General features: G+C 38.9%; 1 protein-coding gene across 4 annotated transcripts in view; it reads left to right on the plus strand.

The window, feature by feature from the left end:
- Positions 1-26,997, plus strand: part of ZNF385D (zinc finger protein 385D) — a 464,447-nt gene that overhangs the window by 255,727 nt on the left and 181,723 nt on the right. The window contains exon 1 of one of the 4 annotated variants that reach the window (XM_076331203.1): positions 23,349-23,665. The exons of the other annotated variants lie outside the window; for them this stretch is intronic. Within the exon in view, the coding sequence (XP_076187318.1) occupies positions 23,644-23,665 (22 nt within the window). The 5' untranslated portion in view covers positions 23,349-23,643. Of the gene's footprint in view, positions 1-23,348; positions 23,666-26,997 lie in introns of those variants that run through there. 4 annotated transcript variants of the gene reach the window in all.

Consider the following 26,997-nt stretch of genomic DNA (forward strand, 5'->3'; position numbering starts at 1 on the left):
AACAGTGGACCCAGTTAATGTGTCTTGTATTTGTCAGCAGAGCAGTATTCATTTTTCACACTAATCAAGCTTTATAGGTTAAAAAAGCATATACTGTGAATTCGGGCAAAGCAGAAGTTTACAGTCTTGATTGCCAAATTTGGAAAAAAGCTGTAACATGAGGAAGTAAAATAATCAGTGTAGCCTTAGGGTTTGTCAGAGGTGAAATAGTTTCCTTTGCGTTGCTTAGGACTGTTGAGGTAAACCTTGGCTTTAGGCCAAGGGGGGCAGTTCAGCTGGTAGACACCACTTTGCGGGATGCTAAACCTCACAGTGGGAGCCTGAAGCCAGTTGTGTAAGGGAGGTGCTTGCCTTGTCTCAGGCTGTTCCAAGCAGCAGTCATAGTGAGAATCTTCTATCAATTTGTCAGGGATGGGAGTCCCCCTGCCCTCAGCTTTTGGCACTTGTAACCGGTCTCGTGCTGCTGATCAGAGGATGCACGGCTCTTCCCTTTCCCTGGCTTCTCTCAGATTATTACTGTGCCTCATTAGCCCGTTTCTCTGGCTTCAGTGGCTTCCCCCTTGTCAGCTTTCCAAGACTGCTATCAGTCTTGTAAAATCAATAAAAGTATTGATTGTACAACCGTTCTCTTAATTTTACAGTCTCTACCATGTCCGTAGCTTTTCATAGAAATCATGCAGGATATGAATAATCCAGGCATCAAACTTGGCATTAACTGTAAGTTTTAACTCCATAACTTTTGTTAGTTGCACAGGTTCCTGCCATCATACCTGTATACACCCATATGAAACACTGATGTTTCTAACATAAGGGCCCAGTTTCTGATGCCATTACTCACCTTGCCTTGTGTCTGGTATGTGTAGGTCTGTTCACATAGTTCAAATCTGAGTAACATGGCAGAATTTAGTTTAAAAAGAAAAGTCTATAGCGACATGAGAAAATCGTCAACTTTCAGTTTTCGTAAGTGACACTATCTAAAGAAAACTCCTCCTGAATGTCCGGAATGCAGCAGTTTCGAGTGCAGCTCAGGCAGTCACGACAACAACTTACCATACCTGGCGTCTGAGGTTCAAAATATCCAAATTAATATTTTTCCTCCAGCTGACTCTTTCATACAGGTAGACTCCTTTAGCAATTAATTTGTTATGTATTTTCTCTCTGTTCATATGTGAAATATCTGCTGTAGTGGAGGATAGATCGTGATCTGTGTGTGCTTTATTTTCCTGTTTCATAGAGGTGTATTTAAACCTATTCCTGATGTTCTTGAAGCATCGAGGTATTTTGCTTCTTTGGGCCTGTTGCTAAATGCCAGGTAGCTTGGAAAGGTAGAAGTCAAGAAAGAAATCTGTCCAAATGCTGGAGATCATGATATTTGATAGTTGAATCTAATGAACGTTTGGGTCATAACCCATGTGTATTTGCTGAGAATAACACCCCCCCACACTTTTTTTTCCCCTTTAAAAAGTAGTAAATACAAAACTCAGTTAAAAGCTTTGCTTGGAGTTTAATTTACATTTTACAGTTGCTCTTAGCTTTAATTTTTAAATTATAACTGAGTAAACAAAATTTTATTGGAAAAAAAGACAAATGAGACTATTTTCTGATTATGAAAGTCAGCAAAGCATAGCCTGATTCCTTGTGATAGGGATAAATACATTTTCACTAATGTGCTTAAAAGGCAACTATTAGTTTTTAATGAATTTAAGAGATTTACTTTTTTAGCAGAGCTACTAAAATAATAATCATACATAAAGGAGTACTTCACACAAGCTCAGGAAATTATATTCAGAGATTTAGCTAGGGAATTTGGTTCTGGTTTGAAAGATAACATTCATTTATATATACAAAAATTGCTTAGTTCATTAGCATACTTTTATTCTGCAGACACTGAAAAGCTTTAATGCCCCCAAAATTACTTAGATGTAACGTAGTTTTATGAGTTATCAAGCACTAAAGGTATAAATAGCCTTATTATTCTGTTGCAGCTAGTGCAGTACTGTTCCAGAACTCCACTATTGCACAATAGGAGGCATTTTAAAGGGTGTTGTGTTTTTTTTTTTTCCCCCACTAGTGTACCAGATTAGCTTGATTCTGAGGTAATATACTGATTGAAAGTGGTTGTATGATTCTAAGACATCTGGTGAAGTGCAGACTTTCACATTAAAGCATGAAAAATGCGTCTAATGGGCAGACACTATGTTTTCTGAAGTGAGACTTTTGATTCATAATCTAATGCAGCACCAATGGAAGATTAGTCAAGTCATTTTAATGAATAAGAAAAGTGGTCAGACCCAAATGTGTTACCTTCGTGCTGGAGACAACCTTAATTTGCTCACATCTATGAATAGATGTGTATATATATGTATATAAAAGTATAGTGACATTGGTGATGGAAACCAGTGAAGTTGCAGTTATGAAAAACTGGAATAAGGAAGCAGACATTTGGGCTCTTACCTTAATTTGTAAGAACTCAGCTGGGTGTCACCCAGCATCAATAGTAGGAGTCATGTGGCTACAAGATGCATTGCACTTTGAGAATTTCTCATAAATTGAAATTAATCTCTCCCTGTTCTCCAAAGAAACTCATGACATGCTGTATAGGAATTAATAAGAGACAGCAGAGATAAATATCAATACATCAGCAGCAGCATTGATTATTAATGACTCCACAAGGAAATGCTGAAACTTGGCTGAATTATGCACTAAGAAATCCACTGTTAACTTTGTTTTAACTTTGCATGTCTGTTGCTTGAAACTTTATATTAATCACTGTGAGTGTATCAGATAAAAAGCAGAAACTGGAGAAACAGTGTTGAAAATAATTGCCAGTCTCTGGAAAATTGATTCAAGGGAACTTAGTGGCAACTTCATAGTTGAGAAATTTGTGCTACAAGTGATACTTTTTGTATTTACTTAAAATAATAAAAAACCCCAACCTAGTACTAGAAAAATACACTCTTAAACAGCTGCTAGCTGTTAATACCCAAACTGTACTAAGTGATAATATTCTTATGCTAGACTGATAAGCACCTGTACAAAAAATATAGATTGCCAGCTAAATTAGTCTGGTAATCCTGATAAGTCCATAGTGAGGTCTATAATGTCTGCTAGGGGCGAAAATGTATTCTGTAAGACTTGCCTCCAATCTATATTTTCAGTCTATGCATGTCAATCACATTATTTCAGGAAGGGCTTTAGCTTCTCAGATAGAGAAAATGGCCTTGAAAATTTCCTTCAAATCCATGTCCCCAAATCTAACTTTCAGCGGGGTAAAAGGTGATGCTTCCTAGGTTAAGGCTTTAAAGCTGGCTGGGGCTTTCACGGTGGCCCTAGGTTGGAAGTGAAATTAAAAAAGTGTTTGATCTAATCCTTCTTTTTCTTATTTTTTAATTTTACTGTTTCCTTCTAAAGAAAGAGCATGTTTAAAACTAATGGTGGTTGTGTATAAGCACAACGGAGGAGTTGCCAGAAATTACTGTGGCTCATAATGCAGCAGCCACTTTGGATTATATTCTTTAATCATTATCACATGGTTAAGACACATTCCTAAGGCCGCTCTGAAATGGTTTGCATAGTCTGGCTCAGCGACATCACACGGGAATACAAAGGTGCTTTTTAAATTCGAGATGGGTTACAGATGGCTTAGACTTACACACAAACTGTACTTGTATTGAATTTTTGCATGGTTTTATGAGTAGAAGTAAGAGCATTACATATAAAGCTAATGAACTCTCAATGTGCAGTCATGTAGGCAGAATACAAGTGATTATATACTTACATGAAAAATTCCAGCATAGGGAAGAATTATTTCTTTTGATGGCCACATATTTTATCCTCAGTAACTTGTTCTGTCTGAAGAATATACATTAAATCTTATTTAAGAATGTATGAGGTAGTTTATGTGTATGAGGCATCAAATGAATCTGTCAGAGAGCTGACTGTTGATAAAGTATGGCAACCAATGGCTTGGCAACTCTACTCACAAACTTCTTTGCAATCAATACTGTATTAATCATTTAGTTTCTGCCAATTCAAAATGGATATTCTTTCAGGGACTGCATCCAGCACAGTGAAATGTGATATACCATCAGCATTACTGTTGCGTTGGGGATGGGAAGTAAAACCAGCAGATTTTAAATTGGCCTCCTAGAGCGAGTGTGGCATTTGTCTACCTGAGTGTAATTTATGCACGGCAAACTGAACATATAGAAATATTTTGTGAGACAGTTTCCCTGGGAGACACCTTCCCTCAGGCAGAAGGATAAAGGCAGAAAAAAAATATACCAATAGCAGCAAATGGCCAGTGCAGTCCTGACTAGAGCCTACCAAATAGCTTGCAATAGGAGGCAAGCATAACAGAAAGAGGCTGTTCAATTTTCCTCTAAGATATTTCACTTGCTTGGCCCCAGGCATTTGGTTTGCGTTTGGGTTTTTTTTTGTTTTTCACATGAACACAAAACAAAAATTCACATGAATGAAATAGTTGAAAGAACAATGGTTACTGACCTGAAAGGGGGGAAAATGAGAGTGCACTTTTCCAATATGATTCATGTTAACAGCATAATTTGAGAACTGTAGTCCATTGCTTTGCAATGTACCATAAGAAAAATTCTTTTATCATAGAATGGAGGAGAGCCTTTAGGATGACAAATGATTTCTTGTGCATGACCTTCTCCCACACCCTTTTCTTCAAAGTTTAAAAGGCAAGAAGGTGCCAGTAGAGGTAGTAATTATTATAAATCTGGTCTCTGGAGACTCTCTCATATGTGCTTGTATTTAATAAATCATTGTCTTCTCTGCCTTTTCCAAAACAATATTAAAAGTGTTTTTTGTATGGGTTTTTCTTTTCCCTTTTTTTTTCTTCTTTGTCTGTTCCTGTTGCATGTAGGTCTGTGGATTGCTCTGGATGTTAATTGCACTCTGTGGCTATGTCTAAACAGACATGCCTTGTAATTGTTGATTTCACTGTTCACTTTCAAGTACTCTATATTTGGGTCCATACTGCACAGCTTATCACCGTAGATTTTTCCATACCTTTTGCACAAGCGACTTGCTGGTGCTAACAGCAATTTTGTAGCTACTTGATATGTGGACTACTGTATCAAGCTCAAGTTAATCAATTTTCTGTTTGTAGAGTATCAGGATAACTTTCCTGACTTAGAAATCATAGAATAGAAACATAGAATCATTTAGGTTGGAAAAGACCTTTAAGATCATGAAGTCCAACTGTTAACCTGACACTGCCAAGTCCACCACTAAACCATGTCCCTAAGCGCCATGTCTACACATCTTTTAAATACCTCCAGGGATGGTCACTCAACCACTTCCCTGGGCAGCCTGTTCCAATGCTTGACAAGCCTTTTGGTGAAGAAATTTTTCCTAATATCCAATCTAAACCTCCCCTGGTGCAACTTGAGGCCATTTCCTCTTGTCCTATCACTTGTTACTGGGGAGAAGAGACTGAGGGGCCCAAAACTGAACACAGTATTTGAGGTGCGGCCTCACCAGGGCTGAGTACAGGGGGACGATCACTTCCCTAGTCCTCCTGGCCACACTATTTCTGATGCAAGCCAGGATGCTATTGGCCTTCTCGGCCACCTGGGCACACTGCCGGCTCATGTTCAGCCGGCTGTCGACCAACAACCCCAGGTCCTTTTCCGCTGGGCAGCTTTCCAGCCACTCTTCCCCAAGCCTATAGCTTCTTTGAGCAATTACTTCTGAGAACTATTTGACTATAGTTTATGCTCCATTCTGTTCTTTGTTACATACCTTAAGTTATTTTCTTATACCATGCTCTTGGAGAGTGCTTGTGATGCAGAGGCAGAGATGCCAATGGCATGGCTTCAGCTGTTCTCCAGGAAGTTTAAAAGGGCAGCAGGACTGACTTTTCTCTCTTCATCAATGGGAGTATAGTAAAAATGTATAATGAACTGCTGGTTTTTAGAGAACTTACAGATCCAATGACAGAGAAGTTGCATAATCTTTACTTTTTTGGTCCCCCTTTTCATAGAGGATGGCAAAAATGTTTGTCCACAGAGATAGCTAGAGAGGGTAGACAAAAAAAAAAATCCACTAGCAGCTGGGGTAATCTGTGTGTTTGAGCAAGCTTAAGTGAAGGCCTTGTTTGCATAATTTTGACTTGAAGGCTGATTTTTTTTTTTTTTCATGCGCTTGTCCAATATTCACAGGAGGGGTGGGATGATTTGTAAGGAATTCTAGGCTTCTGCATTTCAGAAGCACACCTGACCCAATTGTTTAGTCTTTCTTTAATGTGAGAGGGGGAACAAAATCAAACTAGACACTTCCAAGGAATGGTTCATCATACCTGTTTTAGAGTCTACTGTAGGCTGAGCTGATGGAGTTGTACAAATGCCAATTGTTTCCCTTGGCAATAAGGGAAGCCTAGGGGACTAGCTCAGATGCAGACAGTGTGAACACCTAAGGCTGGCTGTTGGTATTCTAATGTACTCTCTGGAGTTCATGAACCTACAGATGTAGCCTTTCCTATCTTCACATGGAAGGTGTGCTTCAGGCAAATGAAATTATTACATTGCTTTGAAAGAAAGCTACATGCATTCTCAACAATTGTGTCTATCCATTTTGTGGACTATTGTTTTATAGGTAATATTGAATAACAAAATAGGTATTACTGTATGAGGTGTTTGTTCCAAGTCTGGCAACTTTTTTTTATGAGGATTTCCTTTTAGTTCAAAGTAGTTTGTCAGAAGCTTATTTTTTCATATCCTCATTGGAGCTAATGCAGTCCATGTGTCAGCCTGAGTCACCACTGTGACTGTGAGATTATAGTACCTGACATGAGATGATTCAACAGAGGCAGCAGATGTTCTTCGGTGGGTTTTGTTTCTGATCCACATTTATAAAGAATATTTTGCAGAAGTTGTATGAACCACACTTACATACAGAAAGTCTAGTCACGGCTGAAAATCTGTAACTCAGTGCCATGACTAGTTTCCAAATATGTGAGGTATTCAACAGAAACACATAACTTACACGCGGCATGTCATTTTATGTTTGCCATCAGCTCCCTCTCTTTACAGATTACAAGTAAGGACCAAGGCCAACACTGCCAAAGAATTTTATGGTTATTTAGATTGCAATTATCTAGGTGCAAAGAGAGTTGCTCAGGTGATATAAGCCATCTGGGCATTTTTTGTGGCTGTTAACAAAAATTAAGTGGTCAAGTTCCTGAAGAAAGTGGGAGCTAGAGTCTTTCATGCCTTCGTGTGCACTTACATGTTATGTACTCTTAAAATTATATACCCCTGCTTATTGTTGGGAGCACTTTTAGACAGACAGTTGCCCGAAAGCAAGCCTGTGGCATATTTCTTTACAGCATATTCTGACAGTGTTCTGGTTTCAGCTGGGACAGAGTTAATTTTCTTCCCAGTAGCTGGTACAGTGCTGTGTTTTGGATTTAGTATGAGAATAATGTTGATAACACACCGATGTTTTAGTTGTTGCTGAGCAGTGCTTACACTAGTCAAGGACTTTTCAGCTTCCCATGCTCTACCGACTGAGAAGGCTGGAGGTGCACAAGAGGCTGGGAGGGGGCACAGCCAGGACAGCTGACCCAAACTGGCCAAAGGGATATTCCATACCATGTAACGTCATGCTCAGTATATATAAACTGGGGGAAGGCTGGCCGGGGGTGGGGGCTGCTGCTCGGGGACTGGCTGGGCATCAGTTGGCGGGTGGTGAGCAATTGCATTGTGCGTCACTTGCTTTGTATATTCTTCTTCTTATTGTTATTATTATTATTAGTAGTAGTATTTTATTTCAATTATTAAACTGTTTTTATCTCAACCCATGAGTTTTCTCACTTTTACTCTTCCGATTCTCTCCCCCATCCTACCGGGGCAGGGGGGAGTGAGTGGGCAGCTGTGTGGGGCTCAGTTGCTGACTGAGGTTAAACCACGACAGAGAGCAAACCGTGAAATTCTTCTTTTTCAAATAATAGCTATTCTAGTTGATTACTCTGTTGCATATCTTCTGTAAGATGACCTAATGCAGCAAAAAAAAAAAAAACCAACCATAATCCAGGTTTTAATATAACTTCTAAGTACAGAAAAAAAAAAAGAAAAGTTTATTTTGATTTTTTGAAACTGTTTTGCGTGACTTTTTTTTTTTAATGCTGTGGAAAGTTAAGACAGTGGTAAGAGATCCAGTTTTCCTTTAAATTGGTTGAAACCTGTGGAAGTGGTATTATCTTTTAAATTATCAAACACTTCATGAAAGATCTCAAATCCTAAAAGCATATAGAATACTTGAACATCAATATTTGCAATTAGATCTGTTTATAAACATACTGATATGTTTGCTTATCTGTATACTCTACATCTGAGAAACCTTCCAAAACTTTTTGGCCTATACTTTAACTGTTGGAAATGTAGTAGAATCCAAAATTGTGTAAAAAGTGCCCTTTTTGGCCAAACTCATATCCCTTTTTGGACACGTTTGTGCCAGAGCAGATGTGGTGTGCAGCTGAACACTATTTACTGCATGGGAACATCCAGCTGATCAAAATTTCCACACTGTGACTGCAATAATCCTTCATTTCTGTTGTTTATCTGAGATCCGCCCTACCAGTGAATCTGATTGGGGGGTTTAGTCTGGGTATTGAAGGGGAGATTTATTATCTTCAGAAAAATAGCTAAGATATTAGCAGGATGCTATTACTTGCAATAATACACTTTTGAGCCAGACCTTGATAAGTAGCGGTGTTATTAAGGAAGACTTTTCATGGCAATGTTTTTGCTTGGACTCGCTGGACGTTTACGGAACGGTTGGCCATGGATACTGCATGCTGGAAACACTGTCTTACTCATTTACTAACATCAAGCTGTGACGTGAGATTTTTCACGTACTGATCTGGTTTCCTAGAGTTTAAGAATTGGAAAGGATGTGAAAATCTGCATGCCTTTGTTAGATGTATATATTTTTTCATTAGATAGATGATGAAAATCTATGTAATACTTGCTTACGATCCTCCTAATTAGAATTGGTCTTTCTTGCATTTCAAGAGCTTCATTCAAGTGCAGGTGGAAGGCAGACTTGGCTTGATTGACTGTAAAATGCTTCCACATTTAGATGTGTTCTCTGAAATAAATATGGAAGAAAAAAACATCCTTTGATTGTGTCTGAAAATGCAGTTATCACTGCCATAAGTGAGAGTGTGAGAGAGAAAGGAGAATGATGGAACGGGGGAAGATTCAGAAGAAGAGAGAGAAATCATGAGATGAGGGACAAAGAGAGCTCCAGAAAATGCTTAAAACCCCCTACAAAACAAATGAAAAACCCCCACAAGAACAAAACATATACTGAATGAGTCAAATTAGAAATAGAAAGAAAAAAACTTCCATACACAGATAGTATGCCATATAACTGTATTTCTGCTGTGAAAAATTTTAGCTGAGGTAATATTGCCATATTCCAGGGTGTAAGCTAAAGTACTGTGTCCAGAGGAAAAAATGCATAGGGATGCATTTCCCTATCTTATAGTTGCTATAAAACAAAATATTGATGTTCTCAAAAACCTGTTAATTTATTTTTTCCTTAAATGCTGTGTAAGAATATGCTCCAGTCAAGGGTTTACGGAAAATAAATACAATGCACTATATTGAAAATGGATTCCTGAGAAAGATCAATAAATGCTGTATGCAGCAGAATGAAGTTATCAAAATGCAAATATTTTAAACAAAACAGAATTTAACAATTGCCAAGATAAGCTCTTCCCTCAAAGCACACTGAAGACATTTTCTAGTTTACATAATGTAATTAAATTCAAGCCTGAAGAATTCAAATTCGTCCCAAAGACATTATTGGCAATGTGATTTAATGTGGTGATAAGGATGAAAATGTAGCATGTTTGAAGGCCACGAGAGTATTATAAAATTGCATTTGAAAGCTGACAACAATTGTTTGCAAGCATTTTTTTGAAAACTGCTCAATAGTGACATAATGAACAGAAGACCTTTTCCATTATTAGCAGCACAACCTCCTCCTGACACAATTTGGGTCAAGTTCACCGCAATGTAACTTCCATAGTGTCACTGAAGCTATACCAGGAGAAAATGACCCTTTTTTGTCTTGGGGGGATGACGACGACACCAAAACAAAAAACAAAACCCCAAACATGTAACTGAACACAGCGTAAGGAAAATGTGAGTCAGTGCTTTCTTACAACACAGTAAACCATTTTGTTTATATTCTTTCAGCAATATGAGAGATGAGTACAGGTTTTATGTACACTGCTTTCTCACAGTTGGTTTTATTGTTTATATGATGGAAGACAGTGCAAGCCGAATGCTGCCCAAGAGTCAAGGGCTCCAGGGGTTCAGCCTTTTTTCTGTCTCTAACTAATCTCTCTAATTATATTTTGAACCCACATTTCATCTGCAAAACAGGGATATACTGTTTCCCACCTTGTAAGATCAGCTAGTTAAAAATGCAACAGCTCTTGCAAAAATATTAATATTATATCATAAATATTAATGTCCTTTGATCCTTTTGTATTATGAGTGCCTCAAGTCTGGTAAATTAGGACTTCATCAGTCAGGGTGCAGAAAGATTAACTCTGTGAAGCATATCTTGGCACTGGTGGGGGGACATCTCAAAAGGTGCCAATGTTTTGCTGTTGATGAGCGAGGGTCATTTAGCTTGCTGAGTTGAAAGGGTCTTTAACTAGGATTAAAAAGGGAGAGAACTATTTGGATAGCAATGCTTCCTACTGGAGAAGCTTTATAGTGAAACTGCCCTCTTGAAAGGATTTATTTGTTCCTTAACAACTTCATGGTGTGACCCCTGATTGACAGTGAAGTGGTATTTGTAGTATTTAGCCAGTCATCAGAAATGACTAATTATGCCTCCCTTGGAATGTACATGCTTTGATGACTCATGTAATATGCTCTCATTATCTCACAATTTGGTATCTCTGATACGTTTAAAAATATGTGTATATGTATAGTAGTGGTACTTAACGTTTGCCTTTCTTAAAGCTCCATAAATTAAATATTTTGTAATTTTTAGGTAAAAGCTGTTGCACCTCCTGTGGTGTCCCCTTTCAAAGTAATAGGTGTTTCTTGTTCAGTCAGTCACTCTTGCATTTGTCATTTTACAGAATCTCCTAGCAGGCTTAAATGCACATAAGTCAAGGAAAAAAGATCAAAGGCTATCCATTAGTAGCCTCTCAGATCTGACCTTCCCTTAGAAAATATTCTATGAAAAGTTTAAAATGACTCTTTACAAAAGGGCAAAAGACTCTAGCAGAAAAATTATGAAATGCGTAGTATGTGCAGCAGCAGGACCAAACCACTGGTTCATCTGCTTCTCAACTGGAAAAACAGATTAAGTAGTTACACAATATATAAATAACAATCTGTTTCTTTAAGTTTGCTATTTGTATATTGCTAGGTAGTACTTTATGTAACTTTCTTCTAAAAAAAACCCTGAAAATACTCATCATAAAATACTACTTGAAAGCCTCTAAACTGTGCTCTTCTGTGATTATTGTTGCTTTAAACTTATCTGAATCTCTTTAATTTTCTGTCTTTTAAATTAAAAATTATCTAACTACAATGAAAAGTCAATAAGTAAATAATTTTTTTTTTTTTAAACTAACAATGTATTTTGCCTCCCTCCACTGTGCCCAGCCTGGCACCTAAGAATAACTCATGCACCCCATTTTATTATTTATCCAAAAATGCCTATTAGCAGGAACCTACCCACCAATTGTATGGTAAAGTTTCTCAGTCAGGAATTGTATTTTAACAGTGTGCTTGCATTTTTATCCCAGGAAAAAAAGAACAGTAGCCTAATAAGTAGATTACCTGGATGTTGGGGACAGTTTTAATTATGTGTTCGTCTGGATTCAGACCAAGGCATTTCGCTCCGGTCTTCCCTATCCTTGGCGACCCATTGGCACAAGAGAGCTATCCTGAAGATGGTCTTTTATAGTTTGTCCTAGTGGAGTCTTTATTTGTAGATCTAAACATTCAGAGCATCAGACAGAAGTTGATAATATCACAAGCTTATTAAAGCACTCACCAGGTGCCTAGGATGGATGAGGACAGGTGATGGGAGGTAAAGCATGTACTATGGAACTGTGAATAGTAATACTTGCATAAGGGGGATGAGCTTTGGGTAGCCTGCAGGATTGCTGGTTAACCTTTAGCTGGGACTAATCTGCCCATCTTTCAGGTGGCTCCACTGGACTTCTACCCAGTGGAAGACCCTCTCCAAGGACCTTGGCTAAAACCATGGTTCATTCTTATTCTTCCCCTATGCACTGGTTGGGATATTCAACAAAGATGGGGAAAAAAGAGGTTTCTAACCTGACTAGAACAGTTATGAGGCCCAGAAGACAGAGGTGTAACCAGTCATGACAAATTTTTATGCCCAGCAGCAATGAGCAGCAACCCACGAGGACTTTACTGAGGACAATTCCTAACATTGATCATACTGTAACCTGCTAAAATTTTGACCATTATAATTTAAGCTTTCTCATTCTAATCAAATGTCTCTGGGGTACTAACTAGAAAGTGAAAAATAGTACAATAGAGTGCAAATTTTAGCACTCCTAATTCTAAAATTTGATTGGCCTCATATCCAAAGCTGAAAAAAAGATTACTTTGTTGAGCAGGAATAAGAAAGAAGGGGAAACAGGAATCCTAACGTGGCTATTTACTTGTGCAGCAAGTTAATTATACATCTGAGAAAGCATCTAGCATTGTCATGTTACACTGCATGCATATGTGTGTGCACGTGGCTGAATATAAATATGTGTGTATATGGGTGTGTGTACATGCTTTATGCAACATTGCACTACTCGTGCATGGTAATTCCTGAATTTGTTCTTAAAGTCATTGGTTTTAAGGAATGTAAATGAAGATGAAACGGCCCGGTGGATTTTAATGTATAGACAGTTACTCTTGGTAAAAATAATTACTTGGTTAAATGCCCTGGTGGACAGTGATCAAGGAAGGAAGTGGTAGGTAAGTAATGAAAAGTGTATCAGTACAAAAAGTATCAACAGCTTATAGAATATGATAATTATCTTTAACGGGGTAAAACAGGCACTGCAGACTTTTCATGAAATGGTTTTACTGAGACCTTCTATTTCTTACACTATTTTCCATGAAAGCTTTTCTGTCAGTCATGCAGTTTTCTACTGCACAAAACTAAACTGCCGAATCACTGCAACCCACAGATGAGCTAGAAGTCACTTTTACATTGCAGTCAACTCTGTCTGAGCAGTCAGAACATAAATGTTCATGAAATGACAATCGCTTTTTTTACATACAGAGAAAGCAGAGGGTCTGCAGATGAGGTGAGTGTAGCAGTCCAGCATACCACCATGCATCTTCATGAAAAGCTCATCTTCTGTTCTGCTGTTTGCAGACCATACCTCAGTGCTGGGCAGAGATACAGACCCCTAAAACTCTACAGCCAGCTTTTCCTCCTCTAACACCCCCCAGCTGAGATGGTGTTGGCATAACACGGTCCTTCTGTCCAAGATGAATTCATAGACAGTCAGTACGCTTGGAACAGTTGTCTCATATTTACAGAGTCCGGAGACATGTCGCTGGGGCTTTCAAACCAAGCTGAAATTCTTTCAGTTGTTAATGGTTTGTAGGAATATGAAGTTAAGCTATAATGTACACCTTCATCTGTGGTATACTGTTCGTCTATATAGCGCAGAGAAGAAAAAATTCTGCGAGGTAAGGACTTAGTCTGGTATTTTCTGTCTCTACATCCATATTTAGGCACTTAGAGTAACTAGGCTTATTTTTAGAGGTACTGAGTGGCAAACTGACTAAAAATCAAGTCACTGAATTACTTAAAAATAGCAGCAGTACTCTATTTAGGCTATCATGTTTCAAAATTATTAATTTCCTAATTATTTTGGCATAAATACAATTGCAAAGTATTTGTATTGAGATGGACTCTGAAAAGTGCGTATTGAAGAGAGAGCTTGGCTTTGGGATACCGTCTTTTCGTTCAGCTGTGGGAAACAGACAGAATTACTTATAGGCTGCTATTATAGCAGGGTGTTTTCAAACCTGATAATTAAATTCAGAGGTATGGCAGATCAAAAAGAAACCATACAGGAAAAAGATGTAACAAGAAAGTCAGGAACAGATACAGACAGGAGTGTTTTGCTGTACATGTTGTTCTGAATTAGAATGGCAGGAGACTCTGTCAATAAGATCAAAAGGTGGGAACAGAGATGAAAACTCTCCTTTTACTCTTAACTATTATAAACCAGGTAGGAATGTATTTGAACACTATTGGCAGAGTGCTAAAAAGCAGTAACTTCCCCTCCCCCACCCTTATTCTGGGAGAAGAGTACTGGAGCATTTGAAATTTAAAATAAATCGTTTCTGGGTGATTTTAACATTTTTTTTCTTTTCACTATTAACACTAAATGGCTATATCATCTAACAGCCACTTTGTGACATGCTCCCGTTTTTTTTTTTTTTAAGGTAAGCATGAATAGCATAAATTAATCCACAGGGATTTCAGTGGAACATGGTTATTGTAGCATGCCAGCTTGGTCATTCAAGAGTGGTACTTTCCTCTGTGCCAGACACTTTTGAGACAGACATTTTTGATCTTTGTTTTTTTTGCATAGGATGAAATATTGAGGCACTGTCTGGTCATTTAAGAGCCCAGGAAATTTTCGCAAGCACTGGGGAAGCTAATGTTGTAGTTAATTCCTTAGGAGATAATTCAATTCTTCTTGTATAAATTTCATGCTGGTTTCACTTGCAGGTGTTCTTCATGTTCTATTCTAAATTGCTGCTTAGTGTTGCTGAGCACAGTTGGTAGTTGCTGTGATGATCCCAGATGGAGCCGAATTTCAATGGGTATGAGTGATCTGCAGGGGTCCCAGATCTTTTAAGAGGTTTGGAAGCCTTGGCTGGGATTCAGCTCACATTTCTCAGAGGATGTATAGTTAGGGTATCTACGAGTGAATTAGGTATCTAAGGTCCCCTTTTGATCCGTGAAATTCTAGTCAATATAGTTAATGGAGCTTGGAGAGCTACTTGGCCAACCAAAGTTGGTGTCTGCTTCCAGCTGTGATAAATAACTCTTCTGACTTTGTTGACTGCATCAATTTGATCTCCGTTGACTGTGATGAGAAATTAGACATCCAGCTCGCAGGTAGGCACCCACATATACATGTAAAACCTTAGGTGTCAGTCTCCAAGTCAAATCCCACCTACAGTGGGATCTACTGTGGAAAAAATAAGTATCACTGATATTTTCACTTCATGACAATTCGTTTCTTACACTCTGTTGTGAAGCTTGCATGTGTGGAACTGCAAAATGTTTGCACATGGACATGCGAATCAAATTCAGCGCTGGTGTGAATAAAAACAGTATAAATTTTTCAAAACTATCTCATAAAAAGTTGAACACTATGCTGTAACTCGCATCTTTTTATACCCTCAAATTAGTGTCTTCTCTGCTGCCATTTTGTCCTCCTCCCCTTTTTGCGTGGCAGTTTCTGATAGATTGCAGCTTACTCACCTTTGACTAGCATCTCCTTTGATAGCAATATGTTGGCCAAACTAATGTTTCCTTGGATATTAAAGAGGAATTCAAACACATCATGTCTGTTTTCTGTGAGATTAGTTAAACTGTTTTATAGTCATTGAAGATGAAATTTCTCCTGCCTAACTGTAACTGGCTAAAAGTTTATTGTCTAACTTAAGTTGAATGTTGATACCCCTCTGCGAGTCAGTGGAATGAGAGAACTACCTGCAGAGAGGGACCAGTCTTCTTCCTCTCAGGTAACAGTTTGCCATGGGATGAGTTGCCCCAGGAGGCGCCTGTAGCACTGGCTAGTTTAGTTGAGATGCCTCCTTTTTAGGTAGTTAAAGCTGGATGTGCCTTAAGCTCCTGCCTGTTCTTAGTTCCAAACGCGATGCTGGCACCTTGCAGACGCTTCAGGTGCTGCTGCAAAGTATCTCAGCTCTCCAGAGCAGGAGAGAAGTCGTAGTGCTGTGCAGCTGGCAGTGTTTGTGTTCCTTCCTGGCTGTAGGTCTACACTGCAGCCTTGCTCCCCTCGATTGACCCAATATAAAAAACAAGCTGCTCTGCACCTACTCATATTGGGACCGCATCTGCTGGCATTTTCCTCGTGCAGTTATATATTGAAATCACAGCTCAGTGCCTTCATAATCACTGGGAAACGTAAAATCATACTGCATTGCTACTTTTTTTTTTCTTTTCATTTTTGAACAGCTCTATACAGCATCAAGAAAATGAAGGAGTATTTTTTCATGCCCGTATCTTGATTTTTTTCCATTTAGGGACTTAAGGGTGTGGAAATTGATTTGATTATATTCTATAGGAGCAAACAGAATACAGATAAAATCTTTTACATATTTTGTGCTTCAAGATGTTTTATTTATTAAAGGAAAATTAGGAGCAGAACTGTTGGAGAAGAAAAAGATAGAAAGGCTTGGAAACAAAATTGACACTTCCTTAAATAACTAGAGGTCGTCAGATGACTAAAAAAAAGTCATTTCATGTTCAGAAAATGGAAAACTTTGGCTAAAAGTCTGTTCTGGTTCAGCCACAAATAAGGACAGCAACTAGAAATTAAAAAGCAACTTGGAACAAAATGATAAAAGAGGAAGTGGATGCTAATCGATATAAATTAGAAGTAAGAAGTATGGAAAACTTATAGCGAAAGCCAAAAACAGGAAATGAAAAATCTGTGGTTGGCAAGGCAAAGGACAATAAAAAGTTTTTAGTGTATTAAGAACAAAAATCCTAATAGTATAAACCACTAGATGGAGATAGTAAGATTGTTAGAAGTGATTTGAAAGAGCTATAAGTGTTAAATAAATATTTTTATTCTGTATTTTGAAAAATGCTTGATACTGTCCTCATGTCACAAGTGTGCTGAGGGACCTTCCAAAATGCCTGGAAGAAAGAAAGGAGGACGTCAAGCAGCAGCTACTTGGACTGAAGACTATTTAAAATCAATAGGCCTGGATAACTTTTGCACAAGAGTCCTAAAAGATTTGTTGAGGAGATCCCCATTTCATTAATGCAGCTTCTTGAAGTGAGGGGGGGATGGGATGGGGGGGACGACACCAAAACAAAACAAAAAAAACAACCAAAAAAATCCAAACAAAAACCAACCAAACACCCCTCACCCCAACACCTCTCCCCCCAAAAAAATCCCAAACCACCCATGTGGAAACCACAGAGGAGTACAGGAGTGCTAATGATTTGCTGGTATTGAAATGTAACTGATACCTATGCAATAACTGCATTGCTATCATTTCTGAGCAAAATGAAAAGGTCTCTAATTAATAATGCAATAAATTTTAGTTATTTTAGTTTAACTGAATAGAAACAGACAGTTAAAACAGGCAGTATAAACAGACCATTTCACTACGTAATATCTGGTTTTGTTACTTGAGACTTGTCACTTGATTGATAAAGATGATTTTAGAAATAATAGACGTGCATAGTTTTGGCCACTGTTTTCTTTTAAACAAATGCACTATACAGCATAAGGCTTGTACACATCTGATTAAGAAGGGGTTAATTGACAGGTCCTCTACATACCAAATTTAGCTAATTCATGATGGTGCAATCAGAAATGCAAAATGCAGGTCAGACTTCTGAACGGATTGCATCTTGTAAATCAGAGTGCAAAAAAAAGAATCTAGAGTGCGAAAGCTGTACAGAATTTCTCAGTGCAACATCTAGATTTATAAATTTAGATTTATATATTATAAATTTATAAATTGTGAGAATACAATGCCAGGATTTGGTGATGAATCTTAAAAGGTATGTTGCAAAATTGTAGAGAGTGTCAGAAAGATGGACAAAAAAAGTGAAACACTGACTAATTTGTTCATCTCACCAAGGGTAGTGATGGATTGTCTGCATGTGATATACTCAAAACCCGCACGTTAGTTAGACAAATTTTACTGAATGCAGTACAGAAATAAAATTACAAGGGGAAGAGGGAGAAAGGAAGGACTATGCATGTTGGAGTTGATGTCATCACCAATTCCAGTTTTCATTCTTTGACTGAAATTGTGTGTGTGTGTGAAAATATCTTTTGACAGGAACTCAAACAAGCTTCTCAGTCTTGTCGTTTGCTTTTAAGACCATCTTTCTCTTTAAAGTTATTATCAATATACCTACTCAAAGAAGCTTCTGTACCAGTTGTGTATTCATTCACGTTCATTATCTTAAATATTGTCACATGCTTAGGAGCAAAAGATGACAGGAGTGGGCATTTAGTAAACAATAAGCAGCAGTAATCTAAAACGTCGGTTTGGTTTTATGTTGGCAGCATTCTGTTTGTTTGTGTAATAACTATCTATATCCGTGGGAAGGAAATTCAGAAAAAATATGACCTTTCAATTGCCACATGTCATCTGTGTTCAAACTATAAAATACTAGAAGTACTAGCTTTAAGCTTACAAAAACGCATATTGTTGCTGTTTATATTTCTTAAGCCTTGTATGTAGAAAATCCCAGTTGCTTAAAAAGAGCAGTGCTGCAAGTACTGTTATTGAACTGATGAAGTCTGCATGGCAAAGATTTGTAAAGGCTCTCAGAATCAAAGGTAAGCCTTTGTTTACCTCTTGAAAACGCTTTTATAGGAGGTTCTGGTTAGCCATTTCCAATAGAGAATGGAGCAGTTGATCAGATAGCAGCTAAACTAATGAAAAGCATCATGGAAGTGACAGGAAGATTAATTAAGTTCCTCCAGTTGTATTCACGTGTGGCTGTACAGAGTTCCTTTGGGTACTGCTGCAGTTAAATGGTATTCATGGTGACAAATATTGCAGAATTCCAGAAGTGACACTTCTGAGTCAAGGGTAAAAAACACATTTGGTAGTTTTAGCCAGTGGAGAATGTGCTAAACCAAAGATGAGCCTCTATGGCTAGTTAAAATATACAAGCGTAACTTGCTCCTTCCCTTCTTACCCTTTAGTGTAACCTCAAGAGATTAGTAACGAATCACAAAATCTGCATTATTGTGTAGTAGGTCTTAAAGTACTCCAGATGGCTTCAAAATAAAAACAAACCAAATTTCTAGCTGATGTACTTAGTATATTTGATTTGGGGCACAAAATATGTGCACTTGGAAACACTTTCAATTACTTTTGGAGCCTTACAAAACTGTGGCTTGTTTGCTGTTTTTTTATTTCTGCACTGTGGTTACTGTAGTACTAATAGGAATGAAATATCTGCAATACATGAATTTCCAAATCATGTAGAAGTTCTAGCCCTACTTTACCTTCAAGAATCTTTTAGTTTTGGGGTGCTTTTGGAGAATTAGTAGGTCAAGTGTGATTTGGATTGCTTCTCCCACTTTATTTTCAGAAACGAATGTTTGCGCAATACATTTTTATTCTTTAATAGCTGTCTCTGTACAGTAGATAAAATTTGTTTTAGGAAAATCTGGAAACCTTTCAAGCATATGAGATCTTTTAACCTACTACACGTGATGCATAAACTTAAAATGTTGTGTCACTAGTGTATTTTGTTGCCTACTATTACATTTCTGCCGGCAAAGAGTCCCTTGACATGCTTCTGCATTTGCAAGAAAAGGTTTGTGGTCAGCCTCACTAATTGAAATTCATCAAAGCCAACTGGTAAGAGTCTGGGTATAAATCTAATATTAGTTGCCTCCTAGGAGAATTCAAGGCTGGAAGAGAGTTTTCCAGGAATCTTAGGGAATTAACTGGGTGCATTAATATTAAATATTAATTGGTCTCTGCAACAGACATGCCTGCAAGTGGTTTTAATACTTAATATGGAGGCATTGTGTAAATCAGTGGATAGATAAAAATCAGTAGAAAGCATAGATAGCGTGGCTAGTTCACAAAGAGTGGCCTTCTGGCTCTAGACCAAGTCATGCGTGGGGAGTAACCTGTAGCTTTCCCAGCTCTGGAGAAATGTAGGGTATGCGCTGTACTTCTGGGAGGAGTATACTGTCAGCTTGCTTTTGGTTTATTCCGAGGAGGTAATGTCTTGTAGGGTTGTCTGCATTTTTAAAATCTGCTCTTTGTGGCAAACCCTTTACCAAAGTGGGGTTGTCAGGGTGAGGAAGGGCAGAAGAAATCAAGGTGGAGATGCCATTAGGAAAAAAAGGAGGAGGTTGTTAGGAAAGAGAATTTCAGGGAGTAGAAGCTACTTCTATTATTAGAAATAAGCTTGTGGGCTTGCTGTTTTAGCAAAAGGTACTTTTCTTCATATTATGTTTATGCTATTGCTGAATCATGAGGGTTTGGGGGTTTTGTTTTTATAGGTGAACCATGCATGAAAATATGATAATTTTGCAGTTGACCTGCATCTGTAGCAAAGCTAAATGCTGGTTAGCCTGTGCTGGCTTGTTGATGATTGGGAGTTTGCACCGTGAGCTGACATCATGGGCTAATTTGCTCATTCATTCTGCATGATCCTGCATGCCCAGACTGGGTCTACCCAAATCTTCAGACGCACACAAGTGTTTGCTGCTCCTGGCTGTGCTTCCCCACGGTTGTCTTCAGCAGAGTCCTCAGTGCTTGCGTTAAAACACCAGCCTTTCGGGATTGCAATTACTAAACTAATCCTTGCTTTCACTGACAGTGGCAATATCCCACTCTGGGAATAAAATTTATTCTTTGTCCCTTGCTTGGAGCTCTACTTCTTTTTGCAGTTTGTTAATGTTGTATGTGTGTAAAAGAAAGCAGAGCTTGGCATGGAGTATGTGAATTTGGGCTGTGAAAGCTTTCCAGGAGAGACCACCAGTGATTTTTCCCTCCTCCCTTGCATTTGTTCCATAGTTGAAATGCAAAGAAATTAAAGAAAACTTCTTGGTTTAGTTTCTCTTTGGCTACTTTGATTGTATGCTTATTGTAAGAACACAAGATGCAATAAGGGGAGGAGATGGTTCTGATTGTTTTGCATCCTAAAGGGCAAAACAAAAGTGGAGGTAATGTTGGGAACCAAGTAGTGGAGAATACATCGGTCTGTGTGGTGCTTTGCTGTTTATGCTTCCTGAGGAGCTGACCTGCTACAGGTAACAGAGCAGCCAGCTCAAGAAGGGATGTTTAAAGGCAGCATGGTTGCTGCCTGACCACTAATGGTACGTCTACACAGACATGTATCCAGGCTCTCAGCTGGCCAGCTGACGGCACAAATCAGCAAGGCATATCAGCTTGGAGGAACGTCGAGACTGGAGGTAGCCTGCATCTTGCAGGGTCTGATTCCCAACAGAATGAGCCCGAGCTTTTTTGTGATAAGGTAGACGCAGCCTAACAGGCAAATGCTGTGCCTGAGTGCAGACTGTCCTAAAGGATGTCACGCAGCGCCTCTGCAAAAGCACTTTGGAGCTAGCAAAGGAGCTGAAGGATTTCACAGTGAATTGATTCTCTGAGCTTTTACCCTCGGTGAAGGGAGGGGAGGGAATGCTTGTGCTGCAGAAGGCTCCTAATAGTAGCTTATACCTACTGCTCAGAGGACATGAGAGTGGCTCAGCTGAGATATTTTAAACCAGCCTTTGACGGTGGTATTTTCTCCTGTAGTGAGGTGTCCTTCCTTGTACAGTAGAACTGAATGAGCATTATAATGATGAAATAGAGGAAAGGAAGGTGCCATGAATACCCTCTGTTACTTGCTGTCCAAACCCTCTAGTTAAAATACAGGCCATGGTTTCTAGACAGCTTCTTTTCTTTTTTTCAGGGGTTTCTAGGTAGTATTTCTTTACTGTGATTTAGGCTTTGCTCAACTTAGGCTGCTGTTGGTCAGTTTGAACCATGCAAGAAATCTTGATCTTCCTACCTCACGCACTATGGCCTCAAAGCGTGCTCTCGCACTGTGTGCTTCTTAGTTGTGAAGCAAAATTTATTTTGGAGTTTATCTGTGTACTGTTTTTCTCTCATTTCAGGCACGCCTCTTCTTAGGGGCAGATGGAATAAGAAAGGGCACTGAGAAAGGCTAGGCATCAGAAATGGAGAGCTGTGGAATTGCCAGTGAGGGACAGGACTCAAATTCATGCCCCAGTTGCCCCCGGCAGCGTTTAGTCTCGGTGACTTTCATACAGGTAGCATGAAACCTTGTGAGAGCAATGCAGCAGAGGACTCTTGCTGAGAGATGCGTAGTGGTGATGTGCACCAGGGCTCTTAACTCTTCTGCTGGAATTGGAGCATTCCTTGGCTGCTGTGCTGGTGGGATAATTTTGCCCTAAGTGATTGGGCCTCATGAAATAGTAGTTACTGTGTGGAGTTTTACAAATAAGAAGTAGAGCTTTAAATGAATTATACCCGTCATCCTCTTTCCTGTAGAATGAAAGCATTTATCCCATTAGATCCTATTATAATGAAATAAACACTTCAGCATACTGTCCATTATTTTTTACCTTTATTAAGTTTAAGTGTATTATCGGTGATGTATGCCAGACTGACAGCAGGAAACCAATGTCCTCTATTGATTCACAGAAGAGGCATAATACGTGCATAAATACAGACCGCATCGTCTTCACCATGCTGCCACACCGGTGTGTGTCAGATCCATCCCGAGGCACTATGTGTAGATGGTGGAGGGTATTTCGGTATTTCTTTGGTCTTTCTTCCTCTGAAGTTGCTACTAGTTTGTATAGCAGCAGGGACTGTGTGGGGACCTATTTACAACAAACTTAGGACCACTCCATTTGTCACAGAACAATAAAATAGCTACCAGCTGCTAACGACTTATCAACCTGGACCGGAAAGGAACTGGAGATCTGGAGGGTGAAAGGTTGTAAACTCCATTACAAATCCTCGCTGTCATATATCTCCCGTCCTCACACTTTGTTATTCATGCGAAGAAATCGTAGTTTAAAAAAAATCAGTTCAGCTCCATTGAAATTGGACTACCTATTTGTCAGCTGTTTTTTAAAAATACAAACAGACTGAGCTTTATCCAACATTCGGATTAAAATCATTTATTGAAATGGAACAATTGATTTTGGGGGGAAATGAAAAAAAAGTCCTAGGGAGACATGATCTTGCAAAGTGCCAAGCATCTTTATCTTCTACTGAAGTTGGGGAATCAGGGCGCTCGGGGCTTCTCCTGGAGCCTGCCCTTCAAAGAAAAATACGCTAACAATATACGCTTTGTCTTTCCCATCTATTATGTAATTGAGCACGTTATGTCACTGAATGCGTTTGCTGCCAAAAAAAAAAAAAAAGGAAAAGAAAAAAAATACGTACCATTTTAGAAGGGCTTTTTTTTTTTTTCCCCCCCCCAAGCCAGAGTTAGGTTAACCAGGATATTAAAGCACGTCGTTGCAAGCCTGCTAAAGAAAAGATCTGTTTGTAGTACTCTTAGTCCTGATGTCACAGGCACAGCAAGGACATCAGAAGGAGGAGTCAGATTACAGTAAGAATGGGCAGTGCAGCATGCAGCCGGAGTAAACGCTAAATCAGACAGGGATTGTATCAGGGATAAGACTGCCTGCAAAGCGCTCATCCTGAGGAGGCACACTGCTCACTCACGCTTCTTGTGCTGGGAAATTTCCACATAATGTAGAATGAAAGAGCTCTGTTTTACATGTCAGCCCTGTGCGGGAGCTAATGCTGAATACACAGCGGTGGGATCCTGACTGCATGATTAATGAGAAACATAATGTATTTTGGTAAGTGTTAACTGTGATGTAATTCTGCTTCTGCTCACATTATCAATAGGAGTGATTATTACAAATTTCGATTCAAGAACATTTCGTGCTGGCACGCACCTAAAACTGACAACTGGGGAACCCTGTCGGCTGTGCAGTTTGAAAGGATTCCATTGTCTGGGAAATTTTCTGTTTGAGTGGGCTACCGCGTAGTTTTAGCAGCTTGAAAAATAAGCTAGATAGGATGAACACATCCTAGGTTTGTTTTATGTGAACTTGTGTTTCATCTGCCGAGAGAGGATGAGAAATGGTTGTGAGGCATGGGAAGTTTTAGACGAACTTAATGTAATGGACGAGCTGCTACTGCACTGTCTGTGGTGGGGAGGCACAGTAAGCCTTAGTATTTCATTCAGCTTTTAGTTTGAAGAATTCAAAGATACAAAGGCAAAACAATGCTTTATTTGCAGTGGTGTGTTTGCCGAGTACACTGCATTATGCTGATCACCCGTGTGGGGCTGGCTCCTAGCATACCACGAAATGCATATTATTTTAAGCCTTTAGAGGTCTCAGAGCTGTTAAATATTTGTGCAGAGTTTAATTTTGTTGCTTGATGGAAATCTTCCTTAGGCTTACAGCTGAGCTGGCTGTGTAGCCTAAAAACATGCTGGAGCGCAGAGCTATGTCTAAGCAATGTAGTGCTGCAGTACTGGGCTGAGATGTACAATTGCAATATAATGCTGCAAGTTAGTGCTGCTAAATAGCAAAAAAAAAAAAAAAAAAAAAAAAAAAAAAGGAAGAAAATTTAGTGGTGTGATGGAAAAATACTATTCTTGGCTACTTGAAATCTCGTCTAGCCTCAGTGTTAATTTATAGCTGCATAATACTGAGAATGAACACAGAGCAGAGTTGGAGGATTTCTGGGACATTCAGCAGCTTTCTCAGTTTCATTAAATATTGAATCAGGAGTTCACTTCAAGCTTTAAGAGAAGAAGAACTTTTGTAATACTCTGAGCCCTGTCACTGAAGTACTATGCTTTATGACATGCTAAGCATTATTTTCTTATTTTAATAAAATTAAAAATATTGGGGGGGGGGTGTCTTTAACAGTGAAACCCGTCAATTATGAAAGCAGATTGATTTTGATGTAAACTGTCCTAACAGAAAAAATATAAATTGGCTGAGTTGTCAGAACTGCTCAGTGTCCCTTTCAAAGATAAATTTGCAATGTTTTAGCTTTACTACATCTTTCAAAAGACTGAGGAAGAATAGACAAGCATTATGGTTTTAGGTTTGAGTAATTTGGATTAAGTCTCTTCACCATTAAAAATGTGGTGTTAGGTTAATTTTTTGCTCATTTCTTTTGGGTTATTTTTCTACCTTTAATACCATTGCAAGCGCGAGATGGGTTTTATTTTTTTACAGTCAGTTTTGCAACAATTGCCTGTGTGACTAGGATTAGAAGTTACAGTTTCCTGAAGTTATACGGGTTAGGGTATTAGGTATATGTTAGCTGGATGGTACTTAATTTTATCTTTTTTTTTTTTCTGTCTATAATTTTCAGAAACATGTAATGGTGATCAAACTTATTTTACTGTTACTTTGAAAAAATACAAACCGCTGTTTGACATGCTTATTTGTTTTCTGGTGCAACACAAGTTTTTAATTGGAACAAACTGGATTGTGCTTTCTCTCTGCTTTGTAGGAAATTTCACTTCTGAGAGCAGAGCTGAAAGTTTCTGTTAGGCAGGTTGTCGGTCTGCTTTGTTCAGTCTGAAACTTCCTTTAATATTAAGTTTTAAATGAATGTTCTTGTTTCTGTCTTTTGCATAACAAAGCATGAGCTAATGGGGATAATGTTTACCTGTGGTTGTTCTGGGTGTTTTCCTGCTCTGTCTGTGAGAAGCCAGAATAATGTCTGTAATCTCACCTGTGCCTGTAGTAACACTTACTGCACAAAGCAGTATTGCACAGAGCCGGAGGAAAGCTTGACTGTGTACATCGCACACCTACTTTGACTTAAAATTGCTATAGCCATCATGTAGAAAATATCAGAATTTTATATTTTCTGAGGGGAAAAAAAATAATTTCCTTTTAATATTAATAAAGAATTCTGTGGTATTTTTTTCTCTGTGCTTGCTACCGCTATTGGGCCACCTAAAGAATAGGAAGTGAAGAAAAAGAAGGCATTTCTGTGTGTTTGTATGCATCTTGCTTGTTTCTCTGGGCCTTCTTGTCTAATTGCTGCTGATGTAAGGTGGCATAGTGGGAACACACGTGTACAGCATTAAGGTTGAAATAAATACTGAAATAATTACCGTGGAAAGTAAGACCTAACCCTCTGAAAGTATTATTCTTATAGAGCAAGTATTAATGGGTGAAGTGAGTTTCTTAACCATCAGAGAGAAAAGTTGCTGAATTCAGGAATCGGTAATAGCGTTTCTTGCTCTCTTTAAAGCTGTAGCCTCCAAGAAGATTTTGGGCTGAGATATTCTACTCTTCTACTTCATTCCACTACGTATATTCTACTATTTGAGCTGAGCCTTCAAATAACTAAACTTATTGTGACCCTTCTGATTACATGAGTCTTTCTTTTACATTGCACCAGAATTTTGATGGAGTGGTTTTAATAACTGCTAATTTTCAGCCACCGTGCTGTGCTTTAGAGTTTGTTGTTTGGTCACCGTGGATACATTTGTTACTTATTGTATTGGTTTTGCATTCATCATTTCGAGTTGAACAGAAATATGGAATTGTAATAATAATAAAAATCCTACAAAACGATGTAGTGTATTTTATAACGTAAGCCGAAAGCCAATGAAAATAATAAATTTCTGTTGTTTTAATAGGTAGACGTTTTGCACTTAAAAACATACATACCTACCCCAAAGCAACTTTTGCTTGTGTTTATCATCGAGTTAATAATTTAGCATAAGATAAAAGTCAGTTGCCACCATTCTCAGCAGCTCCGAGAGGAGAAACGGTGGGTGGCTGTCAGTGCCACAGCGCTGATGTTGCACGCTGATAACAGGGGACCTCCTCTAGTCCTGCTCAACGCGAGGGCTCTGCTGTGGCCGATGGTCATAGCTGGACGCTGCCATCTCTACCTTAAAAGGTCCTGCCGGCCGCTGCTGCCTTGGCTCGGCCACCTCGCCAGCGTCGTGCCTTCCTTGGCCCGGCAGCGTGGGCGGCTCGCGGGAGCTGGCTCATCCTGCGAGCGTGATGGCCCCCATGGCCACCCCTCGGGCTGGGTGGCCAGTCTGTTCGGGTCAGGTGGAAAGCGCTCTTCGCCGTTCAGGAGGTGAAGGGGAAGAGCTTTTGGTGTGTGCCGTGCACCGGCGCCGTACGCGATGGTG

Source organism: Aptenodytes patagonicus, chromosome 2, assembly GCF_965638725.1.
Source record: "Aptenodytes patagonicus chromosome 2, bAptPat1.pri.cur, whole genome shotgun sequence".
NCBI classification, from domain to species: Eukaryota; Metazoa; Chordata; class Aves; order Sphenisciformes; family Spheniscidae; genus Aptenodytes; species Aptenodytes patagonicus.